Source organism: Buteo buteo, chromosome 29 (genome assembly GCF_964188355.1).
Source record: "Buteo buteo chromosome 29, bButBut1.hap1.1, whole genome shotgun sequence".
Taxonomy (NCBI): Eukaryota; Metazoa; Chordata; class Aves; order Accipitriformes; family Accipitridae; genus Buteo; species Buteo buteo.
Window position 1 is genome coordinate 698,351 of NC_134199.1, and position 25,438 is coordinate 723,788.

The 25,438-nt window shown below is 67.4% G+C and overlaps 3 protein-coding genes across 3 annotated transcripts in view; all 3 read left to right on the forward strand.

Moving 5' to 3' along the window:
- The window catches only part of RASGRP2 (RAS guanyl releasing protein 2), a 12,757-nt gene extending 10,522 nt beyond the window's left edge, over positions 1-2,235 (forward strand). The window contains exons 11-14 of the mRNA XM_075059274.1: positions 822-969; positions 1,659-1,832; positions 1,944-2,003; positions 2,133-2,235. Coding sequence (XP_074915375.1) covers positions 822-969; positions 1,659-1,832; positions 1,944-1,999 — 378 coding nt within the window. The 3' untranslated portion in view covers positions 2,000-2,003; positions 2,133-2,235. The remainder of the gene's footprint in view (positions 1-821; positions 970-1,658; positions 1,833-1,943; positions 2,004-2,132) is intronic.
- Positions 2,236-7,065: 4,830 nt separating this feature from the next.
- NRXN2 (neurexin 2) overlaps positions 7,066-25,438 on the forward strand; it is a 48,743-nt gene continuing 30,370 nt past the window's right edge. Inside the window, 5 exon segments of the mRNA XM_075018240.1 lie at positions 7,066-8,966; positions 13,539-13,559; positions 16,675-16,704; positions 17,238-17,303; positions 19,169-19,470. Of these exon segments, the coding sequence (XP_074874341.1) occupies positions 7,172-8,966; positions 13,539-13,559; positions 16,675-16,704; positions 17,238-17,303; positions 19,169-19,470 (2,214 nt within the window). The 5' untranslated portion in view covers positions 7,066-7,171.
- On the forward strand, positions 21,074-23,805 carry LOC142045580 (uncharacterized). The gene is made up of 4 exons (XM_075059263.1): positions 21,074-21,085; positions 21,207-21,466; positions 21,519-22,429; positions 23,729-23,805. The coding sequence occupies exons 1-4, from the start codon at positions 21,074-21,076 to the stop codon at positions 23,803-23,805; spliced, it is 1,260 nt and encodes a 419-aa protein (XP_074915364.1).

Genomic DNA, 25,438 nt, shown 5'->3' on the forward strand with positions numbered 1-25,438 from the left:
CACCTCGCGCGCCCCGCACGCCCCTCACACGCCCCTCACGTGCCTTGTGCCCCCTCACACACCCTCGCACACCTCGTGCCCTTCCCATGGCCTTTGCGTGCCCCTCGCACGCCTTGTGCCCCTCGCACACCCCTCGCACACCTCGCGCCCCTCGCACGCCTCGTGTGACCTTGCACGCCCCTCACGCACCCCCATGCACCTCGCATGCCCCTTGCACGCGCTCGCGAGCCTCGTGCCCCTCCCGTGGCCTCGCACGCCCCTTGCACGCCTCACGCACCTCACGCGCCCCACACACCCCTCGCGTGCCTTGTGTCTCTCGCACACTCTCACAGGCCCCTTGCACGCCTCGTGCCCCTCCCGTGGCCTTGCACGCCCCTCACACGCCTCGCGCCTCACACGCCCCACACGTCCCTTGCACACCCCTGCCACGCCTCGTGCCCCTTGCACGCCCCTCACATGCCTTGTGCCCCTCCCATGGCCTTGCACACCCCTTGTGTGCCCGCACGCGCCTTGCGTGCCCCTCGCACACCCCTTGCACACCCAGCGCTCACGTGCACCCAGGAGCCCTCGTGCCAGGCTCCACGGGGGGGGGGTTGCACGGAGTTCGGGGGCGGGAGGTCATGCCTTGCACGTCCTGCCCTGGGCGTGGTTTGCACGAGCATCGTGCACAAGGAGAGGGTGCACACACTTTGCACGGGGAGCGGCGGCGCGCACGCCTTGCGAGTGTGAGCTGCGGGGTCGGGGGGGGGGGGCTTTGCACGAGCGCCTCGCACGGGAGCCGCTTTGTCGCGGGTGCGCGTCGCACCGGGGCCTTGCACCAGCACCGTGCAGGGAGGGGCCGTCGCGGCCCCCTCACACGAGGGCTTTGCACGAGGAGGGGACCCCTCGCACGGGGATGCCCCCCCTCACCCGTCCCCCTCCGGCTCCCCCAGATTTTGGGTCTCCACAAACAGGGGCTGAAGTGCCGCAGTGAGTGGGGGGGGCGGGGGGGGCTTTGTGGGTGCGGGGGGGGTGGGGTGGGGGCTTTATGGGTGCGGGGGGGGCGATGGGTGCCCTGGGGGGTGCAGTGGGGGGGTTATGGGTGCAATGAGGGGTATGGGGGCGGGGGGGGGGCTTTATGGGTGCAGTGGGGGGTGATGGGTGCCATTGGGGGGGTGCAATGTGGGGGTCACGGGTGCAATGGGGGGTGCAAGGGGGGGGGGTTTATGGGTGCCATGGGGGGTGATGGGTGCTGTGGGGGGTGCAGTGGGGGGGTTATGGGTTGCGGGGGGGTTGTGGGGGTGTGGGGGGGCTTTATGGGTGCAGTTGGGGGGGTGATGGGTGCGGGGGGGTTATGGGTGCAGTGGGGGGGTGATGGGTGCAGTGGGGGGTATGGGGGTGTGTGGGGGGCTTTATGGGTGCAGTGGGGGGTGATGGGTGCAGTGGGGGGGGTGCTGGGTGCCATTGGGGTTTATGGGTGCGGGGGGGGTATGGGGGTGTGTGGGGGGCTTTAGGGGTGCAGTGGGGGGTGATGGGTGCCATTGGGGGGTGATGGGTGCAGTGGGGGGGTGCAATGTGGGGGTCACGGGTGCAATGAGGGGTGCAAGGGGGGGGGTTATGGGTGCGGGGGGTGATGGGTGCCCGGGGGTGCCCTGGGGGTGACGTGCCCCCCCCCCCAGCCTGCGGCCTGCGCTGTCACGCCCGCTGCCGGGAGCGGCTGCGCGTCGAGTGTCGCCGTCGCACCCAAAGCGTCGCCTCCGACGCCCCCCCGGGACCCCCGGGCCCCCCCCCTCGCTCCTTCAGCTTCTCCCTGCCCCAACCTCGCCGGTCCTCGTCAGCCCTGCACCCCCCAGGTGGGACCCCCAAAACCCCAGGACACCCCCCCCCCCCCACCCCGACCCTGACCCCCCAAAGGGGACCCGGGTGTCTGGGCCCCCCCCTCACGACCCCCGCCCCCCCCCCAGAGACCCCCGAGGAGCTGCAGGAGGTGGAGGACGGCGTCTTCGACATCCACCTATAGACAGGTAATGGGGGGGCCCGGACCCCCAGCTCCCCCCTCGGGGTGGGGGGGGGGGGCAGACCCCTGGGTCCCCTCCAGCTGGGGGGGGGGTGCCTGGGTTCACTGGACCCCCCCCCCCCCCCACTTTCCGCAGGGTCCCTGGGGCTCCGGCTCTCCCTGACCCCGCTTGACCCCAGGACCCCCCCCCAATGTCATGGGGGGGGGGCACTCGGACACCGGGGTCCCCTCTGCAGCGGGGGGTGATGGGGGGGCCCGGACCCCTCCTGGGTGCTTTTTTGAGGGGGGGGGGACACACACCACAGCGCTTGTATGTGGGAATAAACTCTGTGTCCGTCCGTCCGTCCGTCCGTCCGCCTGGGGGGGGGTCAGCAGAGCACCCAGGTGTCCGGGCTCCCCCCACCCCAAATCACCAGCAGCTGGGGTGGGGGGGGGGGGAGTATGCCCCCCCCTCATTAGCAGCTGCTGCTCGTGAGCCCTAATTAGCCCGGGTGGGGCCCGGCTGAGCCCGGATGCCTCGCGGGGAGGGGGGGGGCACTTGGAGGGGGCTGCAGGACCTGGGGGTGCTGGGGGTCTGGGACTGGTTATACTGGGGGGGGCGGGTCTGTGGGGGTCCCCGTGGGGTCTCTATGGGGCGTCTGGGGGAGCCCTGTGGGGCAGCTGCGAGATCTCGGGGGGCTCCCTATGGGGCTGGTTAGGGGGGTCCCTGTGGGGTGGCTGTGGGGCATCCGTGGGGCAGCTGCAAGACCCCCGGGGACTCCCTGTGGGGCTGGTTATGGGGTTGTGGGGGTCCCTATGGGGCAGCTGCCAGACCCCGCAGGCTCCGTGTGGGTCTGGTTATGGGGGTCCCTGTGGGGTGTCTATGGGGTGTCTGTGGGGCAGCTGTGAGACCTGCAGGGGCTCCCTATGGGGCTGGTTTTGGGGTTATGGGGGTCCCTATGGGGCAGCTGCAAGACCCTGCGGGCTCCTTGTGGGGGTCCCTATGGGGCTGGTTATGGGGTCCCTGTGGGGTGGCTGTGAGACCCCGGGATCTCTCTATGGGGCTGGTTTTGGAGGTCCCTATGGGGTGTCTGTGGGGCAGCTGCGAGACCCCCAGGGGCTCCCTGTGGGGCTGGTTATGGGGTTATGGGGGTCCCTATGGGGCAGCTGCAAGACCCCGCAGGCTCTGTGTGGGTCTGGTTATGGGGATCCCTGTGGGGTGTCTATGGGGTGTCTGTGGGGTCCCTGTGGGGTGTCTGTGGGGCAGCTGTGAGACCCCCGGGGACTCCCTGTGGGGCTGGTTGTGGGGTTGTGGGGGTCCCTATGGGGCAGCTGCAAGACCCTGTGGGCTCCCTGTGGGGCTGGTTATGGGGGTCCCTGTGGGGTGTCTATGGGGCATCCGTGGGGCAGCTGCGAGACCCCTGGGGGCTCCCTATGGGGCTGGTTTTGGGGTCGTGGGTGTCCCTGTGGGGCAGCTGCCAGACCCCACAGGCTCCCTATGGGACTGGTTATGGGGGTCCCTGTGGGGTGGCTGTGAGACCCCAGGAGCTCTCTATGGGGCTGGTTATGGGGGTCCCTATGGGGTGTCTGTGGGGCAGCTGCGAGACCCCACAGGCTCCTTGTGGGGCTCCCTGTGGGGCTGCTTATGGGGTTATGGGGCTCCCTATGGGGCAGCTGCAAGACCCCGCAGGCTCTGTGTGGGTCTGGTTGTGGGGGTCCCTGTGGGGTGTCTATGGGGTGTCTGTGGGGTCCCTGTGGGGTCCCTGTGGGGCAGCTGTGAGACCCCCGGGGGCTCCCTGTGGGGCTGGTTGTGGGGGTCCCTGTGGGGCGGCTGCCCCGTGGTGTCCGGGCTCCCTGTGGGTCTGGCCACAGGGGTCCCTGTGGGGTCTCCGTGGGGCAGCTGCGAGTCGCCTCGTCCCCGTGTCCCCCCCCCCCCCGCCCCGTGTGCGCGTGTGCGCTCGGGAGCGCGCGGGGCCGGTGCCGTGCGCGTCCCCGCGGCGGGCGGGAGCTGCGGGACTGCGGGAGCGGCGGGGCCGGGGACGCCGCCACCGCCCCGGGCAGGTACCGGGACACGGGGGGGGGGGACACGGGGGGGGGGGGGGCGGGATGGGGGTCCCGGGGAGGGGGAGATGCGGGATTGGGGGGGAGGGGGGGGGGAAAGGGGCCGGGGGGGGGGGAAGGAGGGGGGATGCTGGGGGGGGGGGCAGGGTTTGGGTACCGGGGCTGGGGGGGGGCAGGATGAGGCCCCAGGGTTGGGGGTTACAAGTGGGGGGGGGGTGGGGGGGGGCCGCATCCTGCCCCTCCCCGCCGCTTCGGGGGACGCGTCCTCCTCTGCGCGCTGGGGACGGGGGGGGGGGCCGCATCCTGCCCCCCCCCCCCACCCCCCTCCCCAGCATTGCAGGGTCTGGGGTCCGCACCCTCCCACCCCCCCACTGCAGGGGTCTGGTGTGTGTCCCCCCCCCCCATCGCACGGAGCTGGGGGGCGCGTCCTGCCCCCCCCCCCCCCCCGCCCCCTGCAGGGTCTGGGGGCCGCATCCAGCCCCACCCTGACCCCCCCCCCCCCCCCGGGGTGCTGGGCCCGGGCTGGGCGTGTGCAACGCACACGCGTGTGCAAGGGGGGGGGAGGGGGGGGGCCGCCAGGCCCCGACCCCCGCGTTCCCCACGGGCGCAGCGTCACCCGCCGCTGGGCACCGGGGCGGGACGGGGCACACGCGTGTGCAAAGTGTGTGTCAGCGTGTGCGGGCCCGTGGGCCTGCAGGGTGTGGGCAGCTGCGGGCGGGCGGGCGAGTGTGCAAAGGGGGGGGGGGGGAGGGCCCGAAACTGGGGTGGACACACGTGTGCGTGCGCCTGCAGGGCGTGTGCGTGTGCAACACCGGGGTGCGCGTGCAAAACCGGGGTGCACGTGGGCGTGCGGGGGTGCCCGTGCTGCATTGGGGCGCGCTTAAGCGCGTGTGTGCGTGCGGGGGGTGCGCGTGCAAAAGTGGGGCGTGCTGGGGCGCCCGTGCTGCGCCGGGGCGCACTGAAGTGTGTGCGTGCAAGACTGGGGTGCACGGGAGCGTGCGGGGGGTGCGCGTGCTGCATCGGGGCGCACGGGAGCGTGTGTGTGCAAAACTGGGGTGCGTGTGAGCGTGCCGGGGGGTGCGCTCGCAAAACCGGGGTGCTCGTGAGCGTGCAGAGGGCGGGCGTGCAAAACTGGGGGGCACGTGAGTGTGCAGGGGGTGCACGTGCTGCACTAGGGGGGCACGGGAGTGTGTGCGGGGGGGCGTGTGCACGCAAACCCGGGGTGCAGGTGAGTGTGTGCGCGTGTTGGGGGGGGGGGTGTGCCAAACCTGGGTGCACGTGAGCGTGCAGGGGGTGAGCACAAAACTGGATGCACGTGAGTGTGTGTGTGTGGGGGGGGGGTGCGCGTGCAGACTTGGGGTGCACGTGCGTGTGTGCATGTGTGCGTGGGGTGTGCGTGCAAAACTGGGGTGCACGCGTGCGTGTGGGGTGTGCGTGCTGAAGTGGGGGTGCACGGGAGCGTGCACCTGCAAAACGGGGGGGTGTGGCTGTAGGGGAAGCGTGCGGGCTGGGGGGCACGTGTGCGTGCAGGGGGTGTGAGCGTGCAAGGGTGCGCGTGCCTGTGCAGAGCTGGGGTGAGCGGGGGGTTGCGGGGGGGGCGTTTGCACGGGCGTGTGCAAGGCGTGTGCGTGCAAGGCGTGTGCGTGCACATGCACGCGTGTGTGCGCGCACGCCCGGGCGTGCGCAGGACATTGGGTCGCGTACACACGTGTGCGCGCGCCAGGCCGCGTGTGCGCACAGGCGTGTGCCGGCGTGTGTGTGTGTATGCGTGCACAGGCGTGTGCAGGCCCGTCTGGCGCACACGTTTGTAGGTGCGCGCACGGCTCTGTGCGTGCACGGGGTGGGTGTGCACAAGCGTGTGCAAAGCAGGGGGGGGCGCATGCGGGGGGGGCGCAGGACCGGGGTGCACGTGTGTGTGCGCGCGCGCACGTGTGTGTGCACGCGCACGGGGGTGGGGTGGGTGCAGGAGCGGGGTGCACACGTGTGCACGTGCGTGTGCGAGGCCGGGTTTGTGGGGGGTGGGTCCCTTCTGGGGGTGCCCCCCCGTGCCGAGGCCTTCTCCTCCCCGTGACCTTCAGGCGCCCGCGGGAGATGCGGGGGGGGGGGGCCCAGGCGTCTGGGTGCCCCCCCCACCCCCCCAGCCCCTCCGGGGGGGCACCCAAGTGTCCGAGTGCCCCCCTTCCCCCCCCCCCTTATCAGGCAGCAGGAATCAATAATTAATTAATTAACTCTGGGGCTGGGGGGTGGGGGGGGAAGGGCACGCCGAGGACGCCTGGGTCCCCTGCGAGGGTGGGGGGCACCCGGACGCCTGGGTGCCCCTGGGGGGGGTCTATGGGGGGTCCCTGCCCGGACGCCTGGGTGCCCCCCCCCAGCTGTTTGGGTGCCCTGGGGGGGGGTGGGGGCGTCTATAGGGGTCCCCACCCGGGCGCCTGGGTGCCCTGGGATTGGGGGGGGGGGGGTGTCGTGGGGTGGGTCGTCGCTGTCAGTCCCTCTCCCCCCCCCTGCAGGTGCAGCAGTTAATGTGATTGGCTAATTATGCGGCACATGTTAATGAGCCCCATTACCCAATGAAGGGGGGCCGCCACGGCAGAGTTATAAATAACCTGGGGCCTCATTTGCATGATGCCAGATCCCGGGTTGCTTCGGTGACCGGCATCATCACCCCCCCCCCCCACCAATCACTGGGGTTAATTAACGAGGTTGATAACGGGGGGGGGGGGGCGTGGAGCGCCTGGGTCGTCTCTAGGGCTGGGGGTGAGGGGGGGTCCCCCGGACGCCCGGGTCCCCTCTCATGCTCTCTCTCCCTCCCCAGGTGCCCACCGGACCCCCCGGCCATGCTGTAGCCCCCCCCGGGGCCACCCATGCGGCTGTGAGAGGACGGGGGTGGCCGGGCCCCCCCAGGGCCCCCCCAGGGCCCCCCAAACCCGCCCAGGTTCCGCGGCCACCCCAGGGACCATGACCTGTCCGGACGCCGAGGGCCACCCAGGTCCCAGGGTCCACCTAGAGACTAAAGCCCACCAGGGCTCCGTGGCCACCCAAGGCTCCCGGGACCACCTAGAGACCACCGCCGGTGACGGCTCCGTGGGCCGGTTAGACTTGAAGGCCCACCAAGGCTTCACGGCCAACCAAGGCGTCATGGCCAACCGAGGCTCCCAGGACCACTTAGAGACTAAGGCCAACCAAGGCGTCATGGCCAACCGAGGCTTCGTGGCCAACCAAAGTGTCGTGGCCAACCAAGGCTTCATGGCCAACCGAGGCTTCGTGGCCAACCAAAGTGTCGTGGCCAACCAAGGCTCCCAGGCCCACCTAGAGACTAAGGCCCACCAAGGCGTCATGGCCCACCAAGGCTTCATGGCCAACCAAGGCTCCGTGGCCACCCAAAGCGTCATGGCCAACCAAGGCGTCCTGGCCAACCGAGGCTCCCAGGACCACTTAGAGACTAAGGCCCACCAAGGCTTCATGGCCCACCAAGACGTCACGGCCAACCAAGGCTTCATGGCCACCCAAAGTGTCACGGCCAACCAAGGCTCCCAGGACCACTTAGAGACTAAGGCCAACCAAGGCTCCGTGGCCAACAAAGGCTCCGTGGCCAACCAAGGCCCCATGGCCAACCAAAGCGTCATGGCCAACCGAGGCTCCCAGGCTCACCTAGAGACCAACGTCAAGGACAGCTCCGTGGCCCGGTTAGACTTGAAGGTCTACCAGGGCCCCACAGCCAACCGAGGCTCTAAGGACTATCTAGAAACCAAGGTCAACCGAGGCCTTGGAGCCTGTCTAGACCTGAAGGTCCACCAAGGCTCGATGGCCAACCGAGCCCCCGAGACCCCCCTAGAGATCAAGGTCCACCAAAGCCCCGTGGCCCCTTTAGACCTGAAGGTCCCCGAAAACTCGATGGCCAGCCGAGGCCCCACGGCCAACCGAGGCTCCGCGCCCCGTCTGGAGACCAAGGTCAACGCGGGCGCCGCGGCCCGTCCGGTTCTGAACGTCCGACAGCGCCTCGCGGCCAACCCAGCCTCCGAGGACCACCTAGAGACCACGGTCACCCAACGCCCCGCGGCCCGTTTAGAGACCAAGGTCAACCGAGGCCCCGCGGCTCGGCTAGACTTGAAGCTCCGCCGAGACCCTACGGCCAACCGAGGCTCCGCCGCCCGTCCGGAGACCGAGTTCCGCCAAACCCCGGCGGCCGACCGGGCCGCCCCGTCCCGCCCGTGTCCCCGCGTCCCCTTGGGCGTCCACCTGGGCTTGGCGCTGCTGACCTTGGGGTCCCTGCTGCTACCGGGCGCCTCGGGGGCGGCGCTGGAATTCGGGGGCGCCCCGGGCCAATGGGCGCGCTACGGGCGGTGGGCGCCGGGGGCCGGCGGCCAACTGAGCTTCAGCTTGAAGACCAACGTCTCCCGGGCGTTGCTGCTCTACCTGGACGACGGCGGCAACTGCGACTTCTTGGAGCTGCTGGTGGCCGAGGGGCGCCTTCGCCTCCGATTCGCCATCGCCTGCGCCGAACCCGCCACGGTCCAACCGCCGGCGGCGGTGAGCGACGGCCGCTGGCACATGGTGCTCCTCACCCGCAACGCCCGCGAAACCGCCCTGGCCGTGGACGGGGAGGCGCGGGCGGCCGCCGTCCGCTCCAAGCGGGCCGAGATGGCGGTGGCCAGCGACCTCTTCGTGGGGGGGATCCCCCCCGACGTCCGCCTCTCGGCGCTGACCCTCAGCACCGTCAAGTACGAGGCGCCCTTCCGCGGTTGGTTGGCCAACCTGAAGGTCGGCGACGTGCCGGCGGCGCTCTTGGGCGCCCAAGGGGTGCGGGGCGAGGGGGAAGAACGTTGCGCCCGCCACCCGCCCTGCGCCCACGGCGGCCGCTGCACCCTGCGCCGCGGAGAGCCCCGCTGCGACTGCGCCGGCACCGGCTACCGCGGGCCCTTCTGCGCCGAAGGTGAGGGCGCGGGGGGCGGCGGGCGAGACGGGGGGGACCGCGGAGGGGGGGAGGGCGCGACGCCTCCTCGCGTCTTTGCGCTCTCGTGTTTTGCCACGTCTTCGTGGCCTCCTGGTGTCGGGCGTCTTCGCGGCATTGACGTCCCAGTATTTCTCCACGTCTTTGTGTTGACGTCCCGGTGTTTCTCCATGTCTTTGTGTTGACGTCCTTGTGTTTCTCCACGTCTTTGCGTTGACGTCCTGGTGTTTCTCCACATCTTTGCATTGACGTCCTCCTGTTTCTCCACGTCTTTGCGTTGACATCCTTGTGTTTCTCCATGTCTTTGCTTGACGTCCCGGTGTTTCTCCACGTCTTTGCGTTGACGTCCTCGTGTTTCTCCACGGCTTTGCGTTGACGTCCTCGTGTTTCTCCACGGCTTTGCGTTGACGTCCTCGTGTTTCTCCACGGCTTTGCGTTGACGTCCTCGTGTTTCTCCACGTCTTTGCGTTGACGTCCTTGTGTTTCTCCATGTCTTCACGTCTTCCCGGCGTCGCGCGTCCTCGTGTCGTTGTGTTCTCGTGTTGCTCCGTGTCTTCACGTCTTCATGGTGGCGCGCGTCTTCGTGGCTGCACACTCGTGCTTCTCCATGTCTTTGTGTCTTCGTGGCGCTGGACGTCTTCGTGGTGTCACGTCCTTGTGTTGCTCCACATCTTCCCATCTTCGTGGTGTTGCACGTCGTCACGGTGCATGCTTGTGCTTCTCCACATCTTTGTGTTTCCATGGCGTTGCACATCCTCGTGTCTCTGCATTCTTGTGTTGCTCCGTGTCTTTGTGTCTTCCTGGCGTTGTGTCTCCTTGTGTCTTGGTGTTCTTGCGTTTCTCCGTATCCTCTCCTCGTGCCCTCTTGGCATTGCACGTCTTCACAGCGTTGCACGTCCTTGTGTCTCTCCACGTCTTCGTGTCCTCTTGGTGCTGCACGTCTTCAAGTTTCCCCACGTCTTTGTGTCTTTGTGGCATTGCACGTCCTCGTGTCTCTGCATTATTGTGTCGCTCTGTGTTTTCACGTCTTCCTGGCCATGTGCGTCCTCGTGTCTTGGCGTTCTTGCGTTTCTCCACGTCCTTGTGTCCTCTTGGTGTTGCGCGTCTTCACAGCGTTGTGTGTCCTCATGTCTCTCCGTGTCCTCGTGCCCTCACACAACCCCTGTCTTTGCACATCCTCGTGCCCTTGCACGTCCTCGTGCGGTGCAGCGGGGGGGCAGCGGTGGGTGGCACAGGTGGGTCAGGGTCCCCCTGGGGTGCCCCTGGTGGGGGTGGCTAGATGGGAGTTTGGGGACCCCCCGGCCCCGCACCGGGGTCATCATGCACCAGTGTTTGCCTGTGCAGTCACACGTCCTGGTGCCCTCACACGCCCTCGTGCAATTGCACATCCCGGTGCCCTTGCATTCCCCTGTGCCCCTGCCTACCCCCACGCCCTTGCACGCCCTTATGCAATTGCACATCCCGGTGCCCTCATGTGCCCTTGTGCAATCACATGTCCTGGTGCCCTTGCACACCCCTGTGCCCCTGCCCGCTCCCACTCCCTCGCACACCCTCGTGCAATCACATGTCCCGGTGCCCTTGCACACCCTCGTGCAATCACACGTCCCGGTGCCCTCACGCGCTCCTGTGCCCCTGCCTGCTCCCACGCCCCTGCACACCCTCGTGCACTCACACGTCCCACTGCCCTCGCACCCCCTTGTGCAATCGCACGTCCCGCTGCCCTCGCACACTCTCGTGCAATCACACATCCTGGTGCCCTCACGCGCCCCTGTGCCCCTGCCCGCTCCCACGCCCTCGCACACCCTCGTGCACTCGCACGTCCCGCTGCCCTTGCACACCCTCGTGCAATCGCACGTCCCGCTGCCCTCGCACACCCTCGCTGCCCTCGCACGTCCCGCTGCCCTCGCGTGCCCCTGCGCCCCTGCCCGCCCCCGCGCGCCCCCGCGCCCTCGCACGCGGTCCCGCATCCCTCTGCCCTCACGCGCCCTGGCGCAACCGCACGTCCCGGTGCCCTCGCACGCCTCGCACGCCCCTGCCCACCCCCACCCCCTCGCGCCGCCCTCGTGCGAGGCCCCGAGGCCGGGGCGACCCCCCGGGTCCCCCCTCGTGCAAGGACACCCCCCCTCGTGCAAGGACACCCCCCCTCGTGCAAGGACACCCCCCCCCTCGTGCAAGGACGCCCCCTCGCACGCGTCCCCGGCGGGAGGGGCGGGGCCGGGAGGGGGTGGGGTGTGTCCCGGCGGCGTTGCCATGGCGACGGCATCCCCGGTCCGGTTGCCGGGGCCGGGTGACCGGTTGCCATGGCGGCCGGTTGCCATGGCGACGGCCGGGCCGCCTGTCTCCCTGGCGACGGTTGCCGGGGGCGCCGCGGGGATGGGGCCGCCCGGCGCGTCCTTGAGGGGGGGCGGGGGCGGGGGGGGGTCCCCGGGGGGGGCTGCGGGGGGGGGTGGGGGGGGCGGGGTCCGCGGGGGGCGGGGCTAGAGGGTGCGCAGTCTCTGGGGGGCGCGGGCGGGGTGCTGCGGGGTGCGACGTGGGGTGCGGGGTCCCCGTGGGGTGCAGGAGTCCCCACTGGGTGCTATGGGGTGTGGGGTCCCCGTGGGGTGCGGGCGGGGTGCTGTGGGGTGCACCGTGGGGTGCGGGGTCCCCGTGGGGTGTGCAATAGGGTGCGCAGTCTCTGTGGGGTGCGGGCAGGGTGCTGCGGGGTGCACCGTGGGGTGCAGGGTACACCGTGGGGTGCACCGTGGGGTGTGGGGTCCCCGTGGGGTGCTGTGCGGTGCAGGGTTCCAGTGGGGTGCACCGTGGGGTGCAGGGTCCCCATTGGATGCTATGGGGTGTGGGGTCCCCGTGGGGTGCAGGCAGGGTGCTGCAGGGTGCAGCGTGGGGTGCAGAGTCCCTATGACATGCTGTGGGGTGCACCGTGGGGTGCGGGGTCCCCGTGGGGTGCTGTGGGGTGCACCGTGGGGTGCGGGGTCCCCGTGCAGTGTGCGATAGGGTGCACAGTCTCTGTGGGGTGCGGGCGGGGTGCTGTGGGGTGCACCGTGGGGTGCAGAGTCCCTATGACGTGCTGTGGGGTGCACCGTGGGGTGCGGGGTCCCCGTGGGGTGCAGGTAGGGTCCCTGTGGGATGCTGTGGGGTGCAGGGCCCCCGTGAGGTGTGCTGTAGGGTGCACAGTCTCTGTGGGGTGCGGGCAGGGTGCTGCGGGGTGCACCGTGGGGTGCAGAGTCCCTATGACGTGCTGTGGGGTGCACCGTGGGGTGCGGGGTCCCCGTGGGGTGCTGTGGGGTGCATGGTCCCCGTGGGGTCCAGGCAGGGTGCTATGGGGTGCACCGTGGGGTGCAGGGTCCCTGTGGGGTGTAGGGTCCCCGTGGGGTGCAGGGTCCCCGTGGGGTGTGCTATAGGGTGCGCCGTCTCTGTGGGGTGCGGGCAGGGTGCTGCGGGGTGCACCGTGGGGCGCAGGGTACACCATGGGGTGCACCATGGGGTGTGGGGTCCCCGTGGGGTGCTGTGAGGTACACCGTGGGGTGCACAGTCCCCGTGGGGTGCAGGCAGGGTGCTGCGGGGTGCAGGGACCCCCTGGGGTGCTGTGGGGTGCACCATGGGGTGCGGGGTCTCCGTGGGGTGCACCATGGGGTGCAGGGTCGTTATGGGTTGCTGTGGGTGCGGGGTCCCCGTGGGGTGCTGTGGGGTACACCATGGGGTGCAGGGTCCCCGTGGGGTGCAGGCAGGGTGCTGTGGGGTGCAGGGCTCTCATGGGGTGTGCTATAGGGTGCACAGTCTCTGTGGGGTGCGGGCAGGGTGCTGTGGGGTGCACCGTGGGGTGCAGAGTCCCTATGACATGCTGTGGGGTGCACCGTGGGGTGCGGGGTCCCCGTGGGGTGTGCAATAGGGTGCACAGTCTCTGTGGGGTGCGGGCGGGGTGCTGCGGGGTGCAGGGTCCCAGTGGGGTGCTGTGGGGTGCACCGTGGGGTGCAGGGTCCCCGTGGGGTGCTATACGGTGTGGGGTCCCCACGGGGTGCAGGCAGGGTGCTGTGGGGTACACCATGGGGTGCGGGGTCTCCGTGGGGTGCTGTGGGGTGCAGGGCCCCCGTGAGGTGGGCTGTAGGGTGCACAGTCCCCACGGGGTGCAGGCAGGGTGCCGTGGGGCGCACCGTGGGGCGCACGGTCTCTGTGGGGTGCTCGGGTGGTGCCGTGTGGGATGTGGGAGGTCCCCGTGGGCGTGCGTGGGGCGTGCAAAGCCTGCCAGGGCGTGCAAACCCCCCTGGGGCGTGCAACGGGGCGTGCAAACCCCACCCGGACACGTTGCAGGGCGTGTGAATTGCACCAGGACGTGCAAACCCCACCCTCGGGGCGCGCGTCGCACGCTCCCGTGCGGCGCACCGGCGTGCAAGTGCCCCCCCCCCCCCGCCTCCCAAGGTCAACCCAAGGTCACGGGGACCCCCGGGCTTGGGGTGGTGTCACCGGGGTCGCGCACGAGGGCACGGGGGGCACAAGGGTCCCGTGCACTAACGCCTCTCCCCTTCCCCCCCTCTGCTCGCCCGTCCCGGGGACCCCCAGAGGAAGAACCCGCGGTGGAAGGTGAGTCGGGGCGTGCAAGGCGAGGGGGGCGTGCAAGGCGGGGGGTGCGTGTGCGAGGCTTGGGGGCGGGGGGCGTGCAAAGCCCAGTGTCACGCCCGGAGCTGGAGGGTTTTGCACAGGGCGGGGGGGTGGTGGGGGTGGTGGTTGTGCGCGGCTCAGCCGTCGTGCAAGGGGGTGTGCGTGCAAAGATCGGGGCGTGCGACGCTCAGGATTTGCACGCTCGTGCGCGGCGCAGGGGCGCGTGCGAAGCTCGAGGGCTGGCGCGCGCTTGTGCACAGCGCGGGGTCCACGCGCGGCCCGGGGGGGTGGGGGTGGGGGCTCGTGCAAGGGGCGGTGCTCGTGCAAGGCTCGGGCGTGCAAGAGGCGGTGCCCGTGCAAAGCACGGCGCTCGTGCGAGGGGCGGAGCGCGGCGCCTGCGGCCGCGTCACCCGCCGCTCCCGGCCACGCCCCCTCCGGGCGCTCGGTGTGACGTCACCAGCGGGCAGCCCAATAGGACGGCGGCATGCAAATGAAGGGAGGGCGGCCGACCCAATGAAGCGGGGGGGGGCGGGAGAGCTGAACACCGGGCGGGGGCGGGGCTATGCAAACGAAGGGGCGCCGGCCGCCAATGGAGGGGCAGGTATCAGGCTGCCAGGGATTGGGTGAGCTCTGCCCCGCCCCCGCGAGGGGCGGGGCTGGCACGAGGGACGTGCGTAGCACGAGGGGCGTGCAAGGAGCAGGGCTCGTGCGCTGCACGAGGGGCGGGTGAGGGGCGTGCAAGGGGCAGAGCCGGTGTGTCACACGAGGGGCGTGCAAGGAGCAGGGCTGGTGTGGTGCACGAGGGGTGTGCAAGGAGCAGGTCTGGCACTAGGGATGTGCAAGGAGCAGGGCTGGTGCATTGTGTGAGGGGCGTGCAAGGAGCAGGGCCGGTGTGTCACACGAGGGGTGTGCAAGGAGCAGGGCTGGTGCATCACACGAGGGGTGTACAAGGAGCAGGGCTGGTGCGTTGTGTGAGGGGCGTGCAAGGAGCAGGGCCAGTGCGGTGCATGAGGGGCGTGCAAGGAGCAGGGCTGGCACTGGAGACGTGCAAGGAGCAGGGCTGGTGCATTGCACGAGGGGCGTGCAAGGAGCAGGGGCCAGTGCGTTGCATGAGGGACATGCAAGGAGCAGGGCTGGTGTGATGGGCGTGCAAGGAGCAGGGCTGGTCCAGCGCACGAGGGGTGTGCAAAGAGCAGGGCCGGTGCGTTCTGTGAAGGGCGTGCAAGGAGCAGGGCCGATGTTTTACACGAGGGGTGTGCAAGGGGCAGGGCTGGTGTGTCACACGAGGGGTGTGCAAGGAGCAGGGCCGGTGTGTCACATGAGGGGCGTGCAAGGAGCAGGGCCGGTGTGGCGCACGAGAGGTGTGCAAGGAGCAGGGCTGGCACTAGAGACGTGCAAAGAGCAGGGCCGGTGCGTTGTGTGAAGGGCGTGCAAGGAGCAGGGCCGGTGTTTTACACGAGGGGTGTGCAAGGAGCAGGGCTGGTGTGTCACACGAGGGGTGTGCAAGGAGCAGGGCCAGTGTTTTACACGAGGGGAGTGCAAGGAGCAGGGCCGGTGTGTCACATGAGGGGCGTGCAAGGAGCAGGGCCGGTGTGGCGCACGAGAGGTGTGCAAGGAGCAGGGCTGGCACTAGAGACGTGCAAAGAGCAGGGCCGGTGCGTTGTGTGAAGGGCGTGCAAGGAGCAGGGCCGGTGTTTTACACGAGGGGTGTGCAAGGAGCAGGGCTGGTGTGTCACACGAGGGGTGTGCAAGGAGCAGGGCCAGTGTTTTACACGAGGGGAGTGCAAGGAGCAGGGCCGGTGTGTCACATGAGGGGCATGCAAGGAGCAGGGCCGGTGTGGTGCACGAGGGGCGTGCAAGGAGCAGGGCCGGTGTGGCGCACGAGAGGTGTGCAAGGAGCAGGGCTGGCACTAGAGACGTGCAAAGAGCAGGGCCGGTGCGTTGTGTGAGGGGCGTGCAAGGAGCAGGGCCGGTGTTTTACACGAGGGGCGTGCAAGGAGCAGGGCCGGTGCGGCGCATGAGGGGCGTGCGGCGCACGCGGCTGCGCGAGGGCCAGTGCACGCGCGAGGGCCGTGCCCCGCGGCGGGGCGTGCGAGGGGCGCGAGGCCCTCGTTAGCCCCCGCCGCTAACGAACCCCGCGACCCCCCTCGGGCGCCCGGGTCCCCCCGGGGGGTGGGTCGGGGGTGGGGGGGGGTGGGGTCCCCGCGCGAGGGGGCGCCCCCGCCGCGCCCCCCCCCGTGTCTCCATCCCCCTCCCCCCCCCCCCCCGGCTTTTCCCCCCAACCACAAAAAAGGGGAAAAACCCGCGGGAAGGCGGCGGGTGGGGGAGGGGCGGCGCTGCCGGCGCGGCCCCTCCCCCCCCCCGCCTGTCCCCGCCCCCCCCAGTGTCCCCCCCCCCCCCGCCCCCCCCCGGCATCGCCCGATGCCGTCACAAGTTAAAGCGCTTTAAGTTGTGACGGGGCCCGCGGTGACGCCTCTTCTCTCCCCTCCCCCCGCTGCTTTTGGGGTTCTTTTGGGGCCTTTGGCGACTTTCTCTTTTTTGGGGGTTTTCGTTCCCGTTGAAACTGGTGTTTTCTTTTATTGTCGCTTTTCCCCCCCCTCTGCGCCCCCGCTGCCGCCTGTGTTCTGACTTTCACTTTCTGCCGCTCACTTTCCCTTCCGTGGATTCTTCTCGCTTTTTTGCCCATTTCCTTTCTTTGACTCGTTTCACTTTTTTTCTGCTTTTGGTTCTTTTGGCTTTTTTTTTGTTCCCTCCTCGGGCGCTTTCAACTGTCTTGTACTTTTTTACCCTTCTGGCTTTTTTCTGCCTTTTCCGCTTTCTCTGGCGACTTCACTTCTTTCCCCTCTCTCCTTTCTTTAATGCTTTTTTACTTTCGTTTATCACTTTTCCTCTCTTTTTTAAATCGCTCCGGCTTTTTCCCACGACTTTCACTTTCTCTTATTATTTTTTGCCTTTTAATTCCGCGCCGCCCTCCCCCGTTTTCCAAATCACACCCGCTCTCTCTGACCACTTTCGCTTTCTTTTCCTCCATCACTTTCCCTTTCTTCCACCACTTTCGCTTTCCGTTGTTGTTTTGCTTTGGCTCCGCCCCCCCAAGGTCCCGCCCACCTGCGAGTCACCGGCCAAGGTAATGACGCGCCCCTCCCCCCGCGTGCCGCCGTCGGGCCCCTCCCCCCCCACCGTCATCATCGTCATCACCGTCAGCATCGTCCCCCCCATCACCGTGATCACGCTCATCGTCATCGTCATCGTCATCGTCACCCCCCACCCCCCATCCCCTCCCCCACATCGTGTCTGTGGCTCGTGCGACACGGGGGGGGAGGGGCGGCCACCTCGCACGGGGACGGGGGGGAGGGGAGGGGGCAGGGGAGGGGGAGGGGCAGCTCCTCGCACGAGGACCAGGCGAGCGTGCAAGCGCGCCCCCTCGCACGAGGACCAGGCGGGCGTGCAAGCGCGCCGCCTTGCACGCGGAGGGTCTCCTCGCACGGGCGCCCGCGGGAGCGTGCGAGCGCCCCCTCGCACGAGGACCGAGGCCGCCCTCGCACGGAGCCCTGGGGCGGCGCGCGGGCGTGTCCCTTCGCACGCGCCCGTGCGAGGGCGGGCGCGCCCGCGCCCACGCGCCCGCGCGGGCGTCCCCCCTAACGCCGCCCCCTCCCCCAGGGCCCGCCGAGGTCGCCGAGGGGGGGCCCGGCCGCGGCGCCGGCGAGATCCAGCAGGCAGCGAAAGGTCAGTGCCGGCGCAACCCCCCCCGCACGCCCCGGGCCGCCGTCGCGCCCTCGAGCGTGAACGGCGCACGCGGGCGCGGCCCTCGCGCGCCCCGAGCGTGCAAAGGTGCCACGCGCGCGCCCACGGAGGCGCAAATGCAGGCGAGCAGCCGCGACCTTGCGCTGCGCGCCCAGGCTGCGCGTCCCTGGCCGCGGCCCCCTGCGGTGCAACGTCCTGGTGCGAGGTCCCGGCGTGAGACCCTGGCGCAAGACCCTGTTGCGAGGTCCCCGTGCAAGGGACCCCAGCGCAAAGCCCCCGATGCAAGATCCCGTTGCAAAGTCCCTGGTGCAAGGTCGTGGTGCAAGACCCCTGGTGCTAGGTCCCTGGTGCAAAGTCCCCGGTGCAAGATCCCCGTTGCAAAGTCCCTGTTGCAAGGTCCCCATGCGAGGCCCTGTTGCAAGACTCTGTTGCAAGATCCCCGTTGCAAAATCCTCGTGCACGGTCCCCTGTTGCAAAGTCCTAGTTGCAAGACCCCGTTGCAAGGTCCCCGTGACAAGGTCCCCAAGCAAGACCCTGTTGCAAAATCCTCGTGCAGGGTCCCTGTGCAAGGTCCCTGTTGCAATGTCCTTGTCGCAAGATCCCTGTGCTAGTTCCTCGTTGCAAGGTCCTTGTTGCAAAGTCCCCACAACAAGGTCCCCATGTGGGCTCCCATTGCAAGGTCCTCGCTGCAATGTCCCTGTTGCAAAGTCCGTGTTGCAAGATCCCCACTGCAAAATCCTTATGCAAGGTCCCTGTGCCAGGTCCCTTGCTGCAAAGTCCTTGTTGCAAGGTCCCCGTTGCAAAGTCCCCGTTGCAGGACCCCGTTGCAAAGTCCCCATGACAAGGTCCCCACATGAGGCCCTGTTGCAAGACCCCGTTGCAAAGTCCCTGTTGCAAAGTCCCCATGACAAGGTCCCCAAGCAAGACCCCATTGCAAGATCCCTGTTGCAAAATCCCGATGCAAAGTCCCCGTTGCAAAGTCCTTGTTGCAAGTCCCTGTTGCAAGATCCCTGTTGCAAAATCCCCACACAAAGTCCCCATTGCAAAGTCCCCGTTGCAAGGTCCCCATTGCAAGTCCCCATTGAAAGGTCCCCATTGCAAGACCCCATTGCAAAGTCCCCATTGCAAGACCCCGTTGCAAGATCCCTGTTGCAAGATCCCCACGCAAGGTGCCTGTTGCAAAGTCCTTGTTGCAAGTCCCCATTGCAAGATCCCTGTTGCAAAACCCCCATGCAAGGTGCCTGTTGCAAAGTCCCCATTGCAAGACCCCATTGCAAGACCCCCGTTGCAAGATCCGTGTTGCAAAATCCCCATGCAAGGTGCCAGTTGCAAAGTCCCCATTGCAAGTCCCCGTTGAAAGGTCCCTGTTGCAAGACCCCGTTGCAAAGTCCCCGTTGCAAGACCCCTGTTGCAAAATCCCCATGCAAGGTGCCTGTTGCAAAGTCCCCATTGAAAGGTCCCTGTTGCAAAGTCCCCGTTGAAAGGTCCCCGTTGCAAGACCCCGTTGCAAAGTCCCTGTTGCAAGACCCCGTTGCAAGATCCCCATGCAAGGTGCCCATTGCAAAGTCCCCGTTGCAAGACCCTGTTGCAAGATCCCTGTTGCAAAATCCCCATGCAAGGTGCCTGTTGCAAAGCCCCCATTGAAAGTTCCCCGTTGCAAGACCCCGTTGCAAGATCCCTGTTGCAAAATCCCCACGTGAGCTGCCCGTTGCAAAGTCCCCATTGCAAGTCCCCGTTGCAAGTCCCCGTTGCAAGGTCCCCGTCGCGAGGCGCCCGTGCGAGGTCCCGGTCGCGCTCCCCGTGGCGGCCGGGCGCGGGCCGCCCTCGCTGACGCGCGCTTCCCGCAGGCCGGGAGGAATACGTGGCCACCTTCAAAGGCAACGAGTTCTTCTGCTACGACCTGTCCCACAACCCCATCCAGAGCAGCACGGACGAGCTGACGCTCTCCTTCCGCACGCTGCAGCGCAACGGGCTGCTGCTGCACACCGGCAAGTCGGCCGACTACGTCAACCTCTCGCTGAAGAGCGGCGCCGTCTGGCTCGTCATCAACCTGGGCTCCGGCGCCTTCGAGGCGCTGGTGGAGCCCGTCAACGGCAAGTTCAACGACAACGACTGGCATGACATCCGCGTCACCCGCAACCTGCGACAGGTAGGGACGGGGGGGCCGCCGCGGCGGGGGGGGGGGCTAGTCCCGGTTGGGAGTGCTGGGCGCTTGGTCCGGTGCCCAACTGGGAGCACTGGGAGCGCTGGGCGCCTTGGTCCGGTGCCCAGCTGGGAGCACTGGGAGCGCTGTGCACTTTGGTCCGGTGCCCAGCTGGGAGCACTGGGAGCGCTGGGCGCCTTGGTCAGCTACCCAACTGGGAGCACTGGGCACCTTGGTCAGACACCCAACTGGGAGCACTAGGAGCACAAGGCGCTTTGGACAACTACCCAACTGGGAGCGCTGGGCGCCTTGGTCAGCTACCCAACTGGGAGCACTGGGAGCGCTGCGCACCTTGGTCCAGTACCCAGCTGGGAGCACTGAGCACCTTGGTCCAATACCCAACTGGGAGCACTAGGCGCCTTGGACAACTACCCAACTGGCAGCACTGGGAGCACTGGGTGCCTTGGACAACTACCCAACTGGGATCAGTGGACACCTTGGTCAGACACCCAACTGGGAGGACTGGAAGCTGTGGGCGCCTTGGTCAGCTACCCAAGTGGGAGCACTGGGAGCACCAGGCACCTTGGTGAGCTACCCAAGTGGGAGCACTGGTCGCCTTGGTCAGCTACCCTACTGGGAGCACTAGGAGCACTGGGCGCCTTGGACAACTACCCAACTGGCAGCACTGGGAGCACTGGGTGCCTTGGTCAGCGACCCAACTGGGAGCACTGGTTGCCTTGGTCAGCTACCGAACTGGGAGCACTGGGAGCGCTGAGCACCTTGGTCCAGTACCCAACTGGGAGCACTAGAAGCACTGGGCGCCTTGGACAACTACCCAACTGGGAGCACTGGTTGCCTTGGTCAGCTACCCAACTGGGAGCACTGGTTGCCTTGGTCAGCTACCCAACTGGGAGCACTGGGAGCGCTGAGCACCTTGGTCCAGTACCCAACTGGGAGCACTAGGTGCACTAGGCGCCTTGGACAACTACCCAACTGGCAGCACTGGGAGCAGTGGGCGCCTTGATCAGCTACCCAATTGGGAGCACTGGGAGCACTGGTCACCTTGGTCAGCTACCCAACTGGGATCAGTGGGCGCCTTGGTCAGACACCCAACTGGGAGCACTGGTCACCTTGGTCAGCTACCCAAGTGGGAGCACTGGTTGCATTGGTCAGCTACCCAACTGGGAGCACTAGGAGCACTGGGCGCCTTGGACAACTACCCAACTGGGAGCAGTGGGCGCCTTGGTCAGCTACCAAACTGGGAGCACTGGGAGCGCTGAGCACCTTGGTCAGCTACCCAGCTGGGATCAGTGGGTGCCTTGGTCAGACACCCAACTGGGAGTGCTGCAAGCACTGGTCGCCTTGGTCAGCTACCAAACTGGGAGCAGTGGGCGCCTTGGTCAGCTACCAAACTGGGAGCACTGGGATCAGTGGGCGCCTTGGTCAGCTACCCAACTGCGTTCACTGGGCACCTTTGTCAGACACCCAACTGGGAGTACTGGGCACCTTGGTCAGCTACCCAACTGGGAGCACTGGCTGTGTTGGTCAGCTACCAAACTGGGAGCACTGGGTGTGTTGGTCAACTACCCAACTGGGAGCACTGGGAGCAATGAGTGCCTTGGTCAGCTTCCCAACTGGGAGCACTGGGAGCACTGGGCACCTTGGTCCAGTACCCAACTGGGAGCACTGGGCACCTTGGTCAGCTGCCCAACTGGGAGCAGTGGGAGTACTGGGTGTCTTAGTCAACCGCCCAACTGGGAGCAGTGGGAGTACTGGGTGTCTTAGTCAACCGCCCAACTGGGAGCAGTGTCCACCTTGGTCAGCTACTCAAGCGGGAGCACTGGGCGCCTTGGTCCAGTACCCAACTAGGAGCACTGGGCACCTTGGTCAGCTACCAAACTGGGAGCACTGGGTGTGTTGGTCAACTACCCAACCAGGAGCACTGGGAGCAAAGAGTGCCTTGGTCAGCTTCCCAACTGGGAGCACTGGGAGCACTGGGTGTGTTGGTCAACTACCCAGCTGGGAGCACTGGGAGCACTGGGTGTGTTGGTCAGCTACCCAACTGGGAGCACTGGGAGCAAAGAGTGCCTTGGTCAGCTTCCCAACTGGGAGCACTGGGAGCACTGGGTGTGTTGGTCAGCTACCCAACTGGGAGCACTGGGAGCACTGGGAGCACTAGGTGCCTTGGTCAGCTTCCCAACTGGAAGCACTGGGAGCACTGGGCACCTTCGTCAGCTACCCAGCTGGGATCAGTGGGTGCCTTGGTCAGCTTCCCAACTGGGAGTGCTGCAAGCACTGGTTGCCTTGGTCAGCTACCCAACTGGGAGCACTGGGAGCACTGGGCACCTTGGTCAGCGACCCAACTGGGAGCACTGGGAGCACTGGGTGTGTTGGTCAACTACCCAACTGGGAGCACTGGGAGCACTGGGAGCACTAGGTGCCTCGGTGCAGTACCCAACTGGGAGCACTGGGAGCACTGGGAGCACTAGGTGCCTCGGTGCAGTACCCAACTGGGAGCACTGGGCGCCTTGGTCAGACACCCAACTGGGAGCACTGGATGCCAGGGTTTGCTCTCCGACTGGGAGCACTGGGTCCCTTGGTCAGCTTCCCAACTGGGAGCACTGGACGCCGGGGTGTGCTCCCTTACTGGGAGCACTGGGTGCCGAGGTTTGCTCCCTAACTGGGAGCACTGGACGCCGGGGTCCCTCCCCAACTGGGAGCACTGGTCCCTTTGTCCCCCCTCGAACTGGGCGCTCCAGACCCCCCTCACGGGGGGGACGGGTGGGGGGCGATGGGTGCGGCGGGGGAGGGGGTGTCCGTGCCCCCCACCCCCCTCTAACGACTCTCTGCTTCTCTCCCCCAAAGGTGGGCACGGCCCCCCCCCGCGCGACCACCCCCCTCGTGCAACGACCCCCCCGTGCAACGACCCCCTCCACCCCCTCGTGCAACGCCCCTCCCCCTCTGTGTGTGCGCGTGCGACTAACACGCTTACCGCCGCCGGGGCCCCCCCCCACTAACCTCCCCGCCCCCCAACTAATCCTGGGGGGGCCCCCCCCGAAAAAACCTTCAAACAAAAAAACCCTTAAAATGCCCCAAAAACGCCTCGCCCGGCGGAAAATGTCATTTTTTGTTGTGTTTTGTCCTTTTTTTTTTTTGCTCTTCCCCCCCCCCGGCGCCCCCCAGCACGCAGGGATCGGACACGCTATGGTAAACAAACTGCATTACCTGGTAGTTATCACTCTAATTGTTACTCCTTGGCTTCGCCGTGGGTCCCCCCCCCCCAGAACCCACCTTTCGGGGCGAATTCTTGGGATTTTGGGCAATTTTATCCCACCCACCGTGTGCGGCCGAGCCTCGGCTCCCTGATGCCAAAACCAGCTGGTTTCCCCCCCAAAATCCTGCCCGGGGGGGGGCTGTTTTTTCCCCAGAGGGTTGATGTGGGGTCCCAAGACCCACTTTTTGGGGTGATTTCTTAGAATTTGGGGCAATTTTATACCACCCCCCCTTATGCAGCTAGGTCTTGGCTCCCCAATGCCAAAACCAGCCAGTTTCCCCCCAAAAAGCCCGTTCAGGGAGGGATGTTTTTTCTCGGGGGGGTGATGGGGGTCCCAAGCCCCACCTTTTAGGGTGAGTTCTTGGGATTTTGGGCAATTTGATAAACCCCGCTGTGTGCAGCTGAGCCTCAGCTCCCTGATGTGAAAAACAGCCGGTTTTCCCCCGAAATCCTGGCCAGGGTGGGCTGTTTTACTCAACAGGGGGTGATGTGGGGTCCCAACCCCCATTTTGGGGCAATTTCTTTGGATTTTTGTCCATTTGATGCCCACCCCCTTTGCAGGCAGCCAGGCCTCAGCTCCCTGATCCCAAAACCAACCGGTTTCACCCCAAAACCCCACCTGGGATTAGCAGGGGCTGCTTTTCCATCGATGGGGTTGACGTGAGATCCCAAACCCCACATTTTTGGGCATTTTTTTTTTGGCATTTTGGGCCATTTGATGCCCCCTCCCCTTTGCAGGCAGCCAGGCCTCGGCTCCCCGATCCCAAAACCAGCCGGTTTCACCCCAAACCCCAGACTCGGGGGGGGTGTGTGTGTCACGGGGGGGTGGGTGACTTTTTTTTTTTTTGGGGTGCCCCTTCCCCGAATCGAGGACGGAAACGGCGTTTTCAGGACAACCCCGTGGGCAGCTGCCGCCCCCCCCCGCCCCCCCCCCCAGCGCAGGCAGCGGGGCCACCCCCACCCCCCCTGCCCCCCACTCCACCCCCGCAGGGATCGGGCCCCGCTGCCTGCGCCGGAGCCCTCGCACGGCTTTGCACGCCTTCGCACGGCCCCGCACGGCTCACTAACACTGTGTCCCCCCCGGCCTTCCTCCTCCTCCCCCTCCTCCTCCTCCTCCTCCTCCCCCCCCCCGCCCCCCCCCCATCCCCCACCCGTGGGTGCTGCTGGCGGAGCACCGGGGCCAGCACCGCTGCAGGATGGGTGCTGGCGTGCAAGTTGCACGGAGGGGGTGGGATGTGCACGGGTGTGCGTTGGTGCAAGGTGCAGGATGGGTGTGTAGGTGCGAGATCCGTGCAGGGGGTGTGTGCGTGCACGGGTGTGCGTCGGTGCAAGGTCTGTGCAGGGCGTGCGTGTGTGCGCAGGTGTGTCCTGGTGCAAGGTCAGGAGCCTTGCGTGCGTGTGGACGAGTGTGCACTGGTGCAAGGTGCCTCTGCACCAGCGTGGGGTCCGGGCTGAGGCGTGCACTGGTGCACAGGCGTGCGCATTGGTGCAGGGTCCGGGCTGGGGTTGAGCGTGCATCGGTGCGGTGCCAGCGCTGGGCGCGTGCGTGTACATTTGTGCGAGGGTCACATTGGGACGTGCAAGCGTGCGTGTGCAGGTACGCATCAGTGTGAGCCCAGCCGGGGGGTGTGCGAGTGTGTGTGTGCATGAGCGTGCATCAACCCGTGTGGGGGTGTGTACGTGCTCACACGCGTGTGCAAGCTGCACATGGGGCTGCCCCCCTCCCTCCCGGGGCCCTGGTGCTCCCGCTGTCCCCGCTGTCCCCGCACGCCCGCGTGCATGGCTCCTCACACGCCCTCGCACGCCCTCGCACGCCCGCGCACGCCCTCGCACGCCCCCCTCGCGCGCGCTGAGCCCCACTAACAGCCATTTTTCTGTCTGAGCTTGGTTCTGTCTGAGGACCCCCAAAACTCGTTACTAATCCGACCCTCCCGGTGTCACCCCTCGGTGTCACCCTGCCACGCCCTGGCCCCTCCCGCTCCCCCTCACCTTGTCCCCCACTCTCCCCTCCATCACCTCGTGTCCCCATTGTCCTCGTGTCCCCATTGTCCCCCTGTCCCCACTGTCCCCCCACCCCCATTTTTGTCACCCCCGTCCCCATTGTCACCCCGTCCCCACACACACCCGGGGGGGGGGGCTCCTTGGGGGGGGTCCCCGGATGCCTGTGTCCCCCCAGGGGCACTTTGGGGGGGGGGGGGTTGGACACCAGCAGAGCACCCAGGTGTCCGAGTTCCCCCCACCCCAGATCACCAGCAACTGGGGGGGGTGTGGGGGGGTCCCTCCTCATTAGCAGCTGCTGCTATTGAGACCTAATTAGCCCAGATAGGGCCCGGATGCCGGGGTGTCCCTGTTCCCCACCCCCCCCCCAGGAAGGGCAGGGGCAGGGAGGGGGTACCTGGATGCCTGGGTCCCCTGGGGGAGACAGGAACTGGGGGGTCCCCAGCCCCCCCCCCCCCCACACCCACCTGGGGTCCCGTATTTGTGGCCAGGGACACCCTTGGAACACACCCCCCCCCACCCGCCGAGACCCCCAAGTCGTTGGCCCCCCCAGACTGCCCCCGCCCCCCCAGGTGCCCCCTGGAATCCACCACCATTGCCCCCCATCACCCCCCCCACCCCCTCATTCCCCCCCCCACTGCCCCCCGTGTCCCCATAGTCCCCCGTCACCCCTACCGCCCCCGTTACCCCCCACATCCCCAT